The 17,482-nt window shown below is 34.1% G+C and overlaps 1 protein-coding gene across 8 annotated transcripts in view; it reads right to left on the bottom strand.

The window, feature by feature from the left end:
- LOC149424522 (dual specificity calcium/calmodulin-dependent 3',5'-cyclic nucleotide phosphodiesterase 1A-like) overlaps positions 1-17,482 on the bottom strand; it is a 618,560-nt gene that overhangs the window by 8,833 nt on the left and 592,245 nt on the right. For 6 of the 8 annotated variants that reach the window (XM_089651657.1, XM_089651656.1, XM_089651660.1 and 3 more), the window contains 3 exons: positions 11,170-11,395; positions 5,555-5,870; positions 4,738-4,824 (listed from right to left, as the gene is read on the bottom strand). In XM_089651657.1, coding sequence (XP_089507783.1) covers positions 4,738-4,824; positions 5,555-5,870; positions 11,170-11,395 — 629 coding nt within the window. The remainder of the gene's footprint in view (positions 1-4,737; positions 4,825-5,554; positions 5,871-11,169; positions 11,396-17,482) is intronic. The other 2 variants (XM_089651659.1, XM_089651661.1) reach the window with 1 other exon arrangement.

Below are 17,482 nucleotides of genomic sequence, written 5' to 3'. Positions count from 1 at the left end.
AGTGTTTTTTCTGCAGCTTTTATTATCATGTTAGGAAATAATTCACATTGTAAACTAGTGTTAACAAGGGAAGACTTAGATTCTTGAACAATGGAGTCTAATTCTGAAGAAAAATTTCTCCAATTCGCGTCTTTCGTTTTAAATTTAAAACTATTGTTTATCGAAAAGGAATGCGTGGAAGATAGATGGTGGAAGGTAATTATTATAGGAAAATGGTCACTGGAAAGGGGATTTTTAAGAATGTTCCAAGAACATATAGGAATCACCGAAGATGAGCAAAGAGATAAATCGACTGCACTTTTCCGATGTTGAGGGGCAGTGAAACGAGTTGGAGATCCATCATTTAGTATACATAAATTATAGGTATCCATAAAATCTAATAGATTATGGCCAGAACGGTTTGTTAACTCACTGCCCCAAGAAGGAGAATGAGCATTGAAGTCCCCAAGTATCATATACGGGGGACGAATCTGGGATATAAATGTTGACCATTCGTTTTCAACAAAAATTGTAGAGGGAGGGATATATATTGATAGTAATGTAATATCAGATATAACAGCAGCTACTATCTGAAAATTATTGGAGAGAGTGTGGAAAATAATTTGTTTAAAAGGGATAGAATTATGTATAATAAGAGCAGTGCCACCTTTGCCATCCAGTCTATCATGTCTTAGACAATGATATCCAGGAATATTAAATTGGTATGAGGGTTTTAACCACGTTTCGGAGATGGCAGCAACTGAAATATTATGTTCATCAAGTAACTGTACAAGATCAATTTTGTTGGCGAATAGATTTCTACTATTCCATTGAAGTATTTTGCTCAGTTGCGGATACATCGGGAAGGCTAGAGAGTAAAGATTTCATATAATCGGCAGCGTTGGACGGTACTTTATTGTTATTTGAAAGGATCGTAATTAATAGGGTAATTAAAGTTTGAATAAAAGAAGAATTTTCAATCGTGACTTTAGGGAAGATATCGGAAGTGGAACAGTTTTTTAAGGCAGTCCCATTGGGAGCCTGGGATTTATTATTCCCATTCGGGTTAAGTAAAAGTTCATTATGTAGTTTTTTATCGAAAGAAGGAATAAATTTTGGATTAGATTTTATCGGTTTGAAAATTGTTTCTTTGTGGGAAGATGATAGAGGGGATTTAGGGGGAGAAAAATGAAAGAGAGAAGCGTTAGACGTTATCTCTGCAAAAGATTTTTTTGTAGGAGCGAATAATTTAGAGGCCTGAAAGTAAGAAATATTGTCTGCAGCCATTGACTGTTTGATATTTCTCTGTCTAGATAACTCTGGACAGGCCACACTAACAGCAGTATGGTTGCCCTTACAATTAATACAAATAGGGTTATTCGTTGTATTTTGACACTGTTCAAAGGGATGATCCTCTCCGCAATGGAAACAACGAGGAGGGGAACGACAAATAGGTTTTGAATGGCCAAAACGGCAACAGTTGAAACATTGGATAGTCGGGAATCTGTATATTTCAACGGGAAGAGCGTTATAATAAATAAATACACGGGATGGTAATGTTTGACCTTCGAAAGTAATAACAACGGATTGTGAAGGTTTCCATATAGTGGTGCCGGTGGAAGTATCCTTGAAATTCAAACGACGTGCTTTTAAAACTTTTGGAGTTAATTGAGAGTCATTAAGAGCATCTACTATTTCTGTTTCTGATAGATCGGTTGGGATACCTCTTACTCTGCCCATTCTGGTTAAATTGAATGTAGGTATGAAAGATTTAAATTTATTATTTGAAAGAGAACCTATTTTTTTAACAAAATCATTAGCTAATGTGGCTGATTTAAATTCTATGGATAGTTTGTATCGACCTTCCGGTTTTATTGATCCATTTATAATACCGAGGTTATTGAGTTTTGAGCTAAAAATAAATTTACCAAAATCCAGGGGATGAATTATTTTCCCCTGTTCAGTCCTTTGGACATTGACAATAAATGGAGCTGAAGATGAAATAGAATACATAAGCTCAATGGCTTTTGCTTCTGGAGGAATTGTATCATTATAACTTCCATGAGAGATTGGGGCTTCGTTTGATTGTGAAAGAGATTTAATTTTAGGAGGTACATCAAGGCAAAGCGGAGGACGTCGTTTTCGTGAAGGAAGGGTTACAGAAGTCTGGGTATCATCAGTATCGTAGTCGTCTACAATATTAGAAATGGGCTCAGGGTCCGGAGGTCGATTTTCATCTTCCTCCATTTCAACAAATTAAAAAAAAAATTAAACAATAATAATTATTTTAGAAATAATAAATGATAGAAATAATACACGCAACTTCGTCGCAAACCAATAACACAAACAAAAATAATGAATACGAAAAGGTAACAATAAATAAATCTTATCTGTACGCCGCGCCGCCGTCAAAGTAAGCCGTCAAACACAGAGCACTGGTAAACACGACTGCACACTACCGAGGTTCGGAGACTACCCAAATAATAAGTTATAATGTATTATTCCCAGTGAGTTTACAAAACTCATTTCGGGAAAGACAACATTATATTAAAGACAAGACAACATAGATACATTAAAATAAATAAACGCAGAAGTTATTTTGGAGTTCCAAAGAAAGAATGTGTCAGTCATTAATAAAACTGCTGAGGAAATAGCTTTTAAGAGCTTTTGCCAATGTTTTTTTGTTCGTTGTCGGAAGTTTTAGATTACTAGGTAATGCGTTATATTGCTTATGTGCAATGTATTGTAAGGAGTTAATTCCAAATTTAGTCGTGTAAGTAGATGACGATAAGTGTATTTGATTTTGTGATCGTGTTTTGTGCTGGTGTACGTCGGAATTAAAAACTGGTTTAGTGTTGGTGTGTGAGGAGTGTTTTTATTTATCTCTTCTTTTCATATAGCAGGCTAAATGGAAGATACGATATAAGGTATATATGTATATATATGATATGAAGTAAGTATAATAATAGTTCAACAGTGTTAAAACATATATATAATATATGAATAATATATTGGGGTAAATTGTGGGGCTAAAAGGAGTGACTATTCAGATCGGGTCACCAGACATTGCTAAAGCCATTAAAGCAACATTTAGTTTCTGAATGTCACTGAAAGTTTTGTAGCCGCTCTTTCTTTTTCCCGATATCGTTTTCTCAGGTAACAAGCAATCAGAGGGGTCCGTGAACTTTCAGTGAGCTAGAGTGGTAAGATTGAAAAATAAAACATTATTGGTGTTGTTTTAGCTGAAAAAAAAATATTTTTTCAAAATTGATGTTTCGAAAAAAAAAATGTTTTCATCTACAATCTTACCACTATAGCTTATGAAAAGTCTAGAACCGCCACTACAAGGAATATATAAGTGGTATGTTTTAATAAATATAGTTCATAATCTTTTTTCATCTAGAAGGGACATCGGAATTAAATTTAAGAAACTGTTTTGAAAGAAGTAAGGTGAAAGCTTCGAGTAAGAGTGATTAATATTGGCAAACGGATGGAACACACAGTTGAAAGCATAATGGTTGTAATATGAGTTGGGTGCTTATAAAATAGTGATGGAATTCTTTTTTCATTCTCAAAGTGTACTGAGAATTTTGTGAAAGAAAAAAAAAGTAGGCGATGGAAAACCATTGTACATAGTAAAGAAGTTATTTATATATAGGATATAGGCAGTGACCTTCCTCTTGTTTTGAAGGTAAAGTGTGCAAAGTTTCATCAACCTTAAGTTATAAAATAAGCAATTTTTCTCAATGATGGTTAAAAGCCAAATTTTTCAGAGATTAATTATGTTATTTGAATAAATATAACTTTTCTTCTAAACATTTATATTTCATTTTTAAACATTTATAAGAATAATTTTTCAAATTAGAGACTTAACAATTTAGAGGCTTTGGAAATAAAAAAAATCAGTAAATTCAAAGGTTGAAATCATTAATAACCAATTAAATTTAACCGTTAGCCCAATTCTAAGTATGTTTCCTATTACTTCATTTATCCCACCTCTTTCCCACAACTGACGCACTGTCTCACTCTAGTATACTGTCCCTTTCTTTCTGTATATATATTATTTTTATAATTTATATGTGTACTTCTGTATTTCATAGCATTATTTTTATAACAGTCCTAATTTTGACCGGTCAGTGGTTGAGTGGGCATAGCGCTTGGGTCTCACCCGAGCGTCGCGTGTACGATTCCTCAGCTGGCTAAGTCCTCCATCACAACACAAGCAACATTTTCGGCTTTCTGTGATGGTAGTAGGAGATTTTAAAACATTGTTGGGTTATTCGTAACCCGGGAATGTTTGTCTTTCTTTTAAAAAAAAAAAAAAAATGATGGTACGGAGGTACCAAAACTGGTAGACAGTGAAAATATATCAATAAAGTGACTAAAAACTCAGTATTTTCGTTTAATTTATTTATTTGTTTAGTTATAAACATGCAAAAAATGCATTTTGGGTGGCAAAATGCTCCTCACGTGACAACTCACGTTTCACAGAATTGCAAAAATACTCTAGGGTTAATAAATAAATAAAATTGGAATGGAATTCACGATACAGCTTGTTAGTGAAATAAATCATTTTCAAGTTTAATTTTTTTACTACTCAACTGATTTCATGGATTCATAGATATGTACTTGAAATGGGTGGTTATATTATGTTTTCCTTATGTGCCTTACGATAAAGTTCTTTGCATAATTTATCTGTTTTTAGCTCAGTTAGCTGTCTCATTAGGTAATGTTAGTGTGTGATAAGATATATCATACCTTTAGCAGCTTGTTCTTTCCAGATCTTCTTGTTTTCTCCAAGACAGGTGGCCCACGGTTTCTTGATTTTGAATTTTGTTTGACCTGCTACAATACAGATGATTACAAATATATTCAGGTATTAGTATTTAAATACGGAATCATTAATACATATTTAAAATAAAACTGCAGATAAAACACTATTTTTGAGAATGTGTTTTTGTTGTTGATGGTTTGATTCTACCAGTTGCGTAGCTATAGCATAGATAATCATACAAATTCTATTTAACCTTGATAATATATTTTTTCTTCTCTCTAAATACATAACTAAATATGTATATCTTCATTTCATAGTAATGATTACATTGTAACCATTACTATATACGTATATGTATATTATTTCACAAAATTATGCATGAATCATAGTATACCGTTAAATGATATTTTTTTTTCAAAATGTATACTCATTTCCACCCACAAAAAATGCTCCTAATGGAAGAGTAGTATAAATCATAAGATACAAAATAACCCATTGAAAAACCCTTAATTATTATGTTATATACAAAATTTTATTAATAAAAAAAAATGTATTTAACACTGCAGGTGATATTAAACCCACACAGTCGAAAATTAAAGTCATATATACCAACCTTTTCGGTGAGAAGTAGTTTTAGCCATTTATCAAGAGTTTCTTAGACGCCGATTTAGCGTTGGTATAGTTAAACCGGGCGTAAGACCGCGCGGTGGTTTTATGTCAAGCTTTCACTAATCTATCTTACGGCATAATATTTACACGGCGCTTATAAGCGAATCGAAATATAAAAAAATATTCAATCACCATTTTTGGGTCTGGCCGGGTCTGACTCCTCGTGTATGGGCTCGTGCGAGCCTGGCGAGCCCTGGCCCTGCGCGCCGGGTGCTGCGCCCTTGCAGCCCGAGTGCAGAGGGCCGAGGATGCACTCGAGCATGTCCGAGCACACCCCCATGCTGGGCTCGACAATGAAGTCGATGAAGCCGATCTGCGACTCGGCCACCAGCGTGTTGTTGCGGTCGCACAGCGGGCTGAAGGGCAGGCCCAGCTCGCGCTCCTTGTCGCCCTGGCGGAAGAACTCCTCCAGCAGGAGCATGGTCCAGCGGTGGTGGATGTCCCAACGCTGGAATTAGTTCAAGAAACATTGCTTATTTATTTTAATCTTTTATACGCCTACAGGGCTTTTACAAAGCTTTGTAGATACTTCACAACTCTCTATGATATCTTGTTTTGGACCTGCTTATATTGTTTTTTTTTTTTTTTTTTTGTATTAGGCAATTCACCCTAAAGAGAGTGCTATGTGCCGTTAAAGTTAAGGGAGATGGTTATAATTTTATGGGAAATCTATACGGGAATAGGAAATCTCAAATATTGAAGTCATTCAAGTCTATGAACTTGTATAGAACTGAGAAAATGCGAGAATTGTTGAGAGAAAGTAAATAAGGAATACTAAGGGGAGATTGGTGGGTGATTTTTATAAGTAAACGATAAATGCCTTTGAAGGATGAATGATTTTTACAATTAAAGAAAACGTGATCAAGAGTCTCATTTTCCATGCCGCACTGGCAGAGTGGACTATCTAGGACCCGGATTTTAAACAAATGGGATGCAATGGAGCAATGACCAATTCTCATTCTCGTGATACAGGATATAAATCTTTTGGATTTTTTCTTGCCGTGGAACTAAGGTTTACTTGGAATATGATTTTGTATTCCAGCATAAATGCTTATATTGTTCATACTCATTTGATTATATTATGTACGAGTACTATGCACTTATTATTGTACTCCCGAACAACTTACCTATAACAATGTGTAGAAGTTAAAACCTTCAAGGCGTGAATAAAGTTAATAAATACGTATCAGAAGGACTTTTCATAACGTTGAGTCAATTAAACTACTTTACTGATCCCTCGTGAGATCGCAGCTAGAATATGAACCTCCGTATGGTCCCCTATTTATACTAATGGTAACTCACACCGATGGGAGAAAGTACAACGGAAGTTTCTTATGCTTTTCCTTAGATATATTGTGTTCAGAGAATCCGTAAATGATATCTGCTACAAAACATTAATGTCTAATCCAAAACTACCGCTATTTTCTACCCGGAGAAATATTAATGAATAGACTGTCCACAAACGTTAAATGGAGTAGAATATACTTCCAGTATTGCCCTGGAGGAAGACTGCCACTCAGAATCGAAACATTATGCCTTGAATTGTATTTTTTTACATTAACCCCACATAGGAGACCCCGAGGAAAATAATTTCCCTCAGGGCCTAGGTCATCTTTTTTTAAGGAAAGGAAGGAGAGAAAAATCTGGGAAGGTAAAAGGTATGAGGATAGGGTAGGAATACAAGGATCAGTGTGTCCAGGAGTGACAGACATATGCATATATCCCTCTCACTACGGCGCAAGGGGATGAGTCGAGAGACCAGTTGAAGAGGTCAAAGGGTCTCCCCAAACGATCCTCTCCCGCTCTGGCACGCCACGCGGCTGGTGGGCAGGCGAATCCTGAACACACCTCACCCGATGAACCCGGGCACCCCTGCTAAATCACCAAACATTGCGAACTACTTGGGGTGACCTATAGCAGAGGTGTTGGTTATCCAATAAATGGTTCCCGGGCCGACACATACCAAAACCAGCCTCCCAAATTAAGCCGTGTTTGGTGATCAGATCTGAATAAACAGGTACCTACTTAACCACCTTCCTCCTTCCTATTTTCTTCTCCTCTTCACTACCCTCAACCTCACACATACCCCAATTGGGGAAGCCATAGTTTTGCTGGCTCGAGATGGTTGAGAGCAGTTGGGACTATTGCGCGGTATTCACATAAAATTGCTAAGTGCTATAAATATCCGTGTTCCTGTTACATCTACTCGTCTACGACTCCACCATCTTTTCCACTGTGACAACCATAACACTAACTAAATATACTAAATATTTTAACTGCCTCGTTTATCATCTGATAGTGTTACATTTATATTGTCCCTTACTAAAGTTCTCACTTAAGAGATTATTGATTTACTTACAATTATCAATTATTTTTATTTTTGTCCTTTCTTGAACCATAAAAATAACTGGTTATTCTGACAACAAACAGATAGCTACGCCACTTAAGTCACATGTAATTTGATAATAACGGTTATTTATGGGTTTGTAGAGATTGGCATCAATGGAAAATAATTTATTATATTTCATTAACACGTCATTTTAACATTTTTTTCTCCTACCTTTCGTATTTTTATATTTTTTTACACATTATGCTTTCTACAGGTTTTCAATAAGAGGTGTTATTTTGATATTCAATCGTAACAGATCAATGGTTTCATTGCTTGTGTGGCATGTAGAGCCGTCTTGTTGAAAGTAAACGTTGTCCAGATCAATACCATCCAATTCCGGCCATAAAAAATCATTAATAATCTCTCGATAGCGATCCATTCACCGTAACTGTTGCTCCAGCCTCATTTTCGAAAAAGTAAGGTCCAATGACTCCGCCGGACTATAAACCGCACCAAACAGTCACACGTTGAGGATAGAGAGGCTTTTCAACAATAATTCTTGGGTTTTCCGAGCCCCAGATGCGACAATTTTGCTTGTTGACGAAGCCACCTAGGTGGAAATGGGCCTCTTCAATCAAGATGATTTGCATTTGATTCACTCAAGTGAATTTTAATAATTTCAATGGCGTAGTTTTTACTTGTCAAATGTCAAAAAATGACAGCTTCAAAAGTAACATCTACCGAAATAGCGGGCTATTCAAAATAACACCTCTTATTGGAGAACCCTGTACTTACAACTTTATATCTATGTTAATGGCATACCTTGTGCCGTATGTTTTTAAATAAATAAATAAACTAACTATGCATATAATTCACCAATAGTGTGTTTTCACTCAACTGCCAATACATAATATAAGAGTTCTTTTCGACATATATTAAAAACCCCACCCTCCTGCATCAAAGTACAAATATTTAGTTCCGAATTCATCTGATCACTTCTTTTATTTTAAGTAAGTACTGTCTTCAACTATTGTTGTAACGTTTAACTAACGAATAAATAAATGAATATACCCACCTAAATAATAGCTACTTACGTAGGTACGTAATATTTTGGGTAAACGCGAATCTCTTATGAGCTACACAATAAAGTCTTATGTGCACCAAAATATTTATGCTAAAACACAAGCACCTACTTAGTACATGTATTCCATTTTATTTCTCACACCTCCCCCTCCCGGAACATTTCATTTCGAGGTTGCGATGAAAATTGTTGCCCGAATAAAAAATTCAATGAGTGTTTACGAAAAAAACTTCCTCTCGAAATCAATGCTCAATATTTTATTCAAGTCCTGGGGCGGACCAAGAATGTGGAGTAGTAGGGGTAAATATTATTTTCCGAATGCGGCTTTGTATATCAAATAAATGGAGAACCGTAAAAAAGTATTGTTGGAGTATCTCTGAATAAAAGAACGTGGTTCGGAATAATTCTGTTTAAAACTCTCGAAAAATGGCTTTTCTCAGTTATTGTTTTTAAAGAAATTTTGCTCTTTAGGAACGTGATATGGGTATTTTTCCACATAAACTTGCTGTTCGTGTATAAATCTCAAGCGCATCCCACTGTTGCCCCAACATTTTCCTCCTGAAAAAAAAACTATCTTGCACGGTTCGTACTATTCAGAAGAGAAGTCAGGTGGGAATGCTGTGTTTGTTCCGCTGGTCGTTCCGTGGAAGGCGCTCCGAAGATCTAGCATCATTGATAATGATTTAATGACCTTGGAGTTATCTTTGACTCCAAATTACGCTTCTTGAATCACATTAATAGCATTACCAGTAAGGGATTACAAATGCTTGGATTTATTCTCCGAATCGCTAAAGACTTTAATAACATAAAAACTATAAAATTACTATACCTACACGTCTCTGGTTAGAAGTCAGGTTGAATACAATGCAACCATTTGGTGTCCTCATTTCAACTCTCATTCTCAATTTTTACGTTTTATTAATTTCAAAATTGGTATTTTTATTATTGAAATCAATTATGTCAATTTACGCAGTAAACTCAACTTATCGAAATTATCTGAAAGGCGAAAAATATTTGATCTTCTTTTATTATATAAAATTGTTCATTCAAGGTTAGACTGCCCTGACACTATAAACTTGCTATCTTTACATATACCTCCAAAATATACTAGACGGAATATTTTATTCTACAACAATAACTTCGCTACGAATTCTGTGTTATAGCCCAGCTACACTACTCGCGAAGTTGATCGAAGTTGACCGAATACGATAGTGTGGGCACGAACTTCGCTTCGCTTCGGGCAACTTCGCTTCGCTTCGCCCGACTTCCGATTGTTGTCGGTAAATGGGCCCGAGTCAAAGGACTCGAAGCGTCACGGCATAAATAAACCAATCACTGACTGGTTGGACTGAGTTACTCGCGAAGTTGCACGAGTGTGTGGGCACGCACTTCGAACTTCGGCTAACTTCGTCGAGGACTTCGTCGAAGCGTCGAAGCGAGTAGTGTAGCGGCCGCTTTAGAAAGAATACATAGGTTGGGCAATGAACTAAGTGATGTCGCTGACATATTTAATTTCAACTTCAATACATTTAAAGCCAAATTAGTCCACCACTTTTTAAATGTAAATAATGTATGAGAAATCATTATATTTTATTTCGATTTTCTATTGTTTGTTTTATACTGTTGCTAAAAATGAAATTTTAATTTTATATGTACTTAAAAGCCCAATAGGGCGTCAATAAATAAATAAATAAATAATGTTCGGCGCCAAATAACTCTAACTCTAACCTGTAACTCCAAATACGAGTCGAACATTTGGTTTCTATTTTCATTTCCGTTATGATTACGATTTTCCTTTACTTATTTGATTTTTTAGATGATTTACCTATTCCTTTCCGAGAAAAGCCTATATAAAAAGCTTAGTGCCTCTTAAGCGGAGTACAATTATATTAAAAAACTTCACTAAAACAAAGATTCATTTTAAAGTTTTACATAACATCTTGATAAAGTTGAAGATACTCGACAGAAGACATATTTAGTTTGAATATTCTCATAATATGGCAGAGAACTAGGTATATTCTTCCAATGAAAATTCTATACAAGGTTATCCCTCAGTGTGCAATTCGCAGCACTTCAATTCCATTTTATTTGCTAAGTAAATGAGAAAAGGGAATATGAATACGGCATGTACCTACTTTGAAAATAAATTGGTTTCGAAAAACGTGCATAGATAATACTATAAATGTTCTTAAAGATATTTGCTTCAAGTTTAGATAGAAAACTTTAAAGAATTTCCGAGCAATGGCTGAGAAAATCCCATTGCGAAAATGCAAGTGCATATAGATTTATGGAAAAATACGTATATTATAGGAAATAAGAGATTTTTTACTATCTTACCTTGGCAGGGTGTGCAATGTCACAGCAGTGCAAGACCAGAGACACAGCCTTGGATTTGTCCACACTTGGCTCCGCCAGCGACAGGATATTCCTCATGTTCTTGATCTGCTGGAAATGGAAGGACATGTCCGTGGCCAGCACCATGTCGATGACGAGGGTCCTGAACTCGCGGAACTCGTCTCGCGACAGGTTTTGTAGGATGTTACAGTCATCGTCCTTCATCACTCTGGAAAAATTACTCTTTGATTAGGACAAAGCGTATAGTTGTTGACAATGGTTTTACCCATTTTTAAAGAAACAAAAACATTGCTGAGGTCACAATTTTTCAAAATAATAATTTAATAACTAAACACCACAAAAAATCACTATATTCCACAATAATTCCCAACATTCGACATCATTTCACAATAATCCACAACATTTTACATTAGTTAAACAGTTAACAACATTTTCAAAACCCTTTCACAACTTTCAACAACTTTTAACAACTTTTGACAACATTTACACTACACTACATTTAGCAACATTTCACAGCAATTTCAGAAGTTTACATAAAATTTCACGATATTATTTATCAATTCACAAAGGCAATATTATAATTCCATTGAAATAAACGTGTATTTCAAGAAGAGTAATAATTTGAGAACCGCCTTTCCAACCATTAAACATACTAATTTCGGTACAGGGTTGTAAAATTGTATTCTTGCGTAATGCGTAAAATGTGTACAACGAATTCATAATTTTCAACATCATATCAGACAGGCAATAAGGTAGGTACCAACATTATTTTACTAATAAATAATTTATTATTCGAACCGGGTACTTGTTTTGTTAAAATTTTTGACAAATTTTCCCAGCAGGTCTTTTCAGATAAACACACCTTTAACAGAAAGTTTTAAGTTGGAGAACACACGAATATGCACTCGGAGGACACTATATAATACATGATTTACATTTGCTATTTTATCCTCCATTACTATTGACATTATTTCGTTGATTAGATATCTCTAATTTGTCAACAAATAAATATAATTACATTATAAACAACATTGACAATACTTGCTTCTGAAAGGCATTCAAATTTACAAATCCTGCAATAGCTTGTAATACTATATTTTTTTTCATGTATCTCATAAAATTATTAAAATTTTCCAATAAATTATTGATATTAGTACGGAAAAGCAATGCTTGGAAATTTAATTCCTCAAAAAGAACTATGTTTTTGACAATTTTCGCACTAAATTCTACAAAAGCAGCGAAGTATAGCTGAAAGCAGAGTTGTTCACAATCGGCTTATTTGTTTGTTTAAAACGAGCAAAAAAGATTGATAAAAATAGCATTTTCATTGCAGGTATCTACCGCTGTTTCACGATATCTCCAGGCCAGATACTAACGGGCTAGATACAAACAAAATCCAATACACACTGTAATGTGTATTGGATTTTGTAATTTGACTTTTAACTGTTTTATTACTTTCTATTAAAGATTTGTTTGTACTAATTTTGTTTGTATGTCTTAGGTAGTAATTGAAGTATATTATATGTTGTACTAGTGTATCCCCCGCAATTTTTTATTATTATTTTTTTTCTTTATTTTTCCCATTTTTTACATTAATTACATACAATATTATATAAATCAATACGAATAATGGGAACCCAGTAAGGCGCAGCCTGTGCGTGGGTAATAAAGTTATTATTTTATTGTACCTAGAAATAAACAATAATTATAATAAAAACAAGATTACATTTTGTCTAAGCGGTTTGTATAAAAAGTGTTTATAATAGTGTATAGTGAAGTTATAAGTGTTTAGTGTAATATATGGTGAATATTTTATGAGAAACATAAATTGATACAAATTAAATAAAAAAGTTTCAACTGCTGTATCGAAAAGCCATAATTTTCATTCTTTTAAATATTGAGGAAGTTTAGTAATCACTTGAATATTTTTCGGTAAAAGATTGAAAGTACGAGGTCCAATGAAACTGCAGTGTGTTTGCATTTGTTTTGTGTTCGTTTGGGGAGTATAAAATACATTATTATTTCCAATATTAATTCTGTTTTCATTTATTTTTGTTTTAAATATGTATTTCATAGTTTGCAAAATAAATAGTTTACGGAGACATAAAAGTTTAGATTCTTTGTTTAATTTATAATATTGTAGTTTGGATTCTTTGCAATGCTTCGCTATTGTTAATGTCTCCAACTTCTTCCACCATTCACTACTATATACTATAATGTTACTGTTAAAAAACTACATTATATCGATTTTAATTCGACTCCGTATCTCATTACGGTGCAGAGATATTGTGTTAAGTATTCCTCGAGCGTCCCCCACTTCTTCTACCATTTAAACATCTCTACACACTATTGGCACTAATAACAACAAACTTTAAAATTTACAGCGATATCGGTCAACTACTTTTTGAGTTTTGCGAACACAAACATACACAGGCTGAATATAAACCAGAATTAGAATTTAATTCAACCATTTAGAATGCATTTTATAATATAAGACGTTGTCCTGCCACAGACCGCCTTCTATGTAGGAAAGTTAAAATTAATGGTTAGATATATATTTTTGGATGAGGATTCTAAAAAGTCAGTGACCATACGGAGATATTAAATGAGTTGAAAAATATTTAACAAAATTTTGAGTTGCAACAACACGCTATTATTCAATTTGCATTATATCTCCTTTCTAAGTATTATAGAAATGTAATATCTGAAACACACATTGGTAGCAGACATTAAAACAGGTTTCCGGATAGGACACCATTGAAAACCCACGGGTGACAGCACCAGACGTGTTATCTATTGAGCACAGTGAGAAGTGCACCTGCACTCACAAAGAGAAACGTGGAAAATTCACTCACACGTGAAGCTGTGAGAGCTGTTATTAAAGCGTTAATGAAAAGCGTACAGTAAATGTAGGACAAAGATGAATTATTTGGTTATTTTTGTTCAAAGGAATAAATAGTAGTTCTGTGAATAGTAGGTCTCACGTCCAAAAAAACATGTTTCTAATTTTCACTTGCTAAATCAAAACCAAAATTTCTTCTAAAATTACAATATTTTTAAGTAGGAACTTAAATAACTAACTAAATAAAAATTTTTATTAGTTACATTTTTTATTATTTCAAATAAGGAATTATATATTTAAATATTGAAGACAATATTAGTGATCCTTAAACGCAAATCTGAAACAGAAAAATCAGAAAAGGAAACGGTCACATCTGGGACTCGGGATCAGACAAGGGTCCTGGGTTCGAGTCCCAGATGTGACCGTTTCCTTTTCTGATTTTTCTGTTTCAGATTTGCGTTTAAGGATCACTAATATTGTCTTCAATATTTAAATATTATAATTTGAGGTTTTACTCGATAAGTTTTTCCGAAAAATAATAAGGAATTATATAATTTATCCAAAGAAATGTCACTCTGAATGACAATAATTCTTTTTTCAAACTTTTTTCAGGCAGGTAAGTACCATAATATTGAAAAGCCCATTAGTTATCCAAATTAGTCAAAGTTAGCCATCTAGTCACAGTAAAGCTTGCTTGAATAATAGAGTGGATGCTGATTTTCAATACCGGTAACGGAACGAACAGACAAATTTAGTGTCAGATAAAATTCCAACAATGGAGTTGAAAAAGGACTTCGCTATGCTCAAACATGTATTCCACATGTTGTTTTGAACGCTATAAAGCTTACTTTGAGGTGGCCTACAGAAACATCCATTTAAAATGACTTTTGGACAGTGCTTGGTGTTCAGTGTTGTTTTATAAATTGACCAGAAGAGGTCAGGGAAGCCCGAGGAATACATGGCAATACCATATATATTTGTGTGGTACCTACCCAGACCGAGCACTGTTTGCAATGTTTATAAAACCTATGGTTTCTTATCCTTTTTGAGCCAGTACCTATATTAGGGTAATAGTGGTTTTTTAAAATGCTAAATATCATAAGCTTCATACAAGTCATCACAATTAAATGAATTTGTATTAATTTATATTTGAGTCTATCTCTAGCGGGAATATACCGAACAGATCTTACAATTAGGATTACCGATCTAAATCCCTGATTATAATTTTTTTGTGTTAGCATCAGCGAAATTTCTATTTTCACCCATAAGTTCATTAAGGGTAAGGAAAGGGGAAAAAGTATTATCTCCGTCTTTTTTCGGTCCATAATTTTAGCTTACCTTTGACTTTTTTGAAAATATTTGTAACCCACCTTAATTCAGTTTTGGGCCGCGACCCAGAGTTTAATAACCCGTACCACAACCAATTGTTTGACAATAATCTCAGTTAAAATATCATATCCATTCATTTATCTATATTAGGAGTATAAATAGAACGTATATAAACAGCTACAACAAAACAATGTATTTTTTTCGTAGGACTCTCCTAATATTTTACGAGAACATAAAACATCTCACTAATAACAGTTTTTGGTAGCCAAATATTTTAAAAAAATAAAGATTTCGTCTCGGAAATTGACATTTTAAAAAATCGTTCTCTTTGATAAAATGAGTACGATAAATTAAATAAAGCTTCCATACATGTATTTTTTTTCCGTAGTTCTAATGTAATTAAACGTACGTATTTCGAAGTTTTCGGTGCATGGGTGCATGCGTGAAGTGATTAAGATTCCTGTGTATTTCTGCGTAGTGCGTAAAATTATTCAAGTTCAATGAACTTTATACTGGTAAGAATAATCATCTCAAACAAGCGATAAAGTAGGTGTCAACAATATTTTATCAATTAATAATTATTTAGTTGAAATGTTTGACACGTGTCATAATTTTCCAATTTTATTAACATTAAAAAATTAGATTTATTTTTTTAAATGATTCTGAGGCAAGCATTTTTTAATATAAATACTTTCGATCTTAAAATTTTTATTCAGGCAATACTTAATTGTAATTATTCGATCTTATTATAACAAAAATGTCGGTATCTACGATTAAATCTCGAAAATCGTAATTAGATAATGTAAAAGTTTCCTAAAGGGTGATTAAGATTTCAATTAAAAACTAAAAACACATTTCTCACATTCTTAATATCTAAAATATCTTCACAAAGAAAAAATAAAAAGGAGTTTACCAATAATTTACGCGAAAAAATTTAAAATTAATATTTGGAAGTTTGGCATAGGTTGGTACATTATTAATTCGAATAAGTAAGTAAGTACCTCGAAGTTTTTTCAAGAAGGTGTTTATAATGAAAAGTTCACCCTTGAAGTATATTAAATTTACGTACAAAATAAACGTACAAATTCACGTTGTTGAGAAAGGAACATTTTGATAATAAAGGAATATTTTATTTTGGCGTAGGCATTATTTTACTTGATATATTTTATAATGAATTTGTACTTACGTTGCTCAGTAAATGTAAAACATGTGAATGTTTACTGCGGTTTTTTAATTACTGACTTTCTAAGAAAAGCGGCTCGAAATAATGTTATTTTCACATTAGGATGTAGCCTACAAGAGATTTCTTGTTTCACATTTGAAAATCCGAAAATTATATCAAACTTAAGATAAAAAGACAGATTTATTTGATGTGATTAACGTAAAGTAAGGATGAGAGTAAATTTTCATCAATAACCTCCGTGGAAAAGAATTTTGTTTGACGTGGAAGTTGACTTTAATGTTGGTGCCATATACAATAGTGATGACGTCATCTAGTAGAAAGTTATCTATCTATCTGAAGGATACGCTGATGAGGTGGTTATCAACACGCCCTGTCGTAGTCCGACATGACGTGGAAGATGTTGGTGGTGCCAGATACAATAGTGATGATGTCATCTAGTAGAAAGTTATCTATCTATCTGAAGGATACGCTGATGAGGTGGTTATCAACACGCCCTGTCGTAGTCCGACATGACGTGGAAGATGTTGGTGGTGCCAGATACAATAGTGATGATGTCATCTAGTAGAAAGTTATCTATCTATCTGAAGGATACGCTGATGAGGTGGTTATCAACACGACCTGTCGTAGTCCGACATGACGTGGAAGATGTTGGTGGTGCCAGATACAATAGTGATGATGTCATCTAGTAGAAAGTTATCTATCTATCTGAAGGATACGCTGATGAGGTGGTTATCAACACGCCCTGTCGTAGTCCGACATGACGTGGAAGATGTTGGTGGTGCCAGATACAATAGTGATGATGTCATCCAGTAGAAAGTTATCTATCTATCTGAAGGATACGCTGATGAGGTGGTTATCAACACGCCCTGTCGTAGTCCGACATGACGTGGAAGATGTTGGTGGTGCCAGATACAATAGTGATGATGTCATCTAGTAGAAAG

Source organism: Hesperophylax consimilis, chromosome 4 (assembly GCF_061612785.1).
Source record: "Hesperophylax consimilis isolate HC1 chromosome 4, BYU_Hcon_1.0, whole genome shotgun sequence".
NCBI lineage: Eukaryota > Metazoa > Arthropoda > Insecta > Trichoptera > Limnephilidae > Hesperophylax > Hesperophylax consimilis.
The sequence above is the reverse complement of the archived record's forward strand: the minus strand, read 5'-3'. Positions and strand labels throughout refer to the sequence as shown.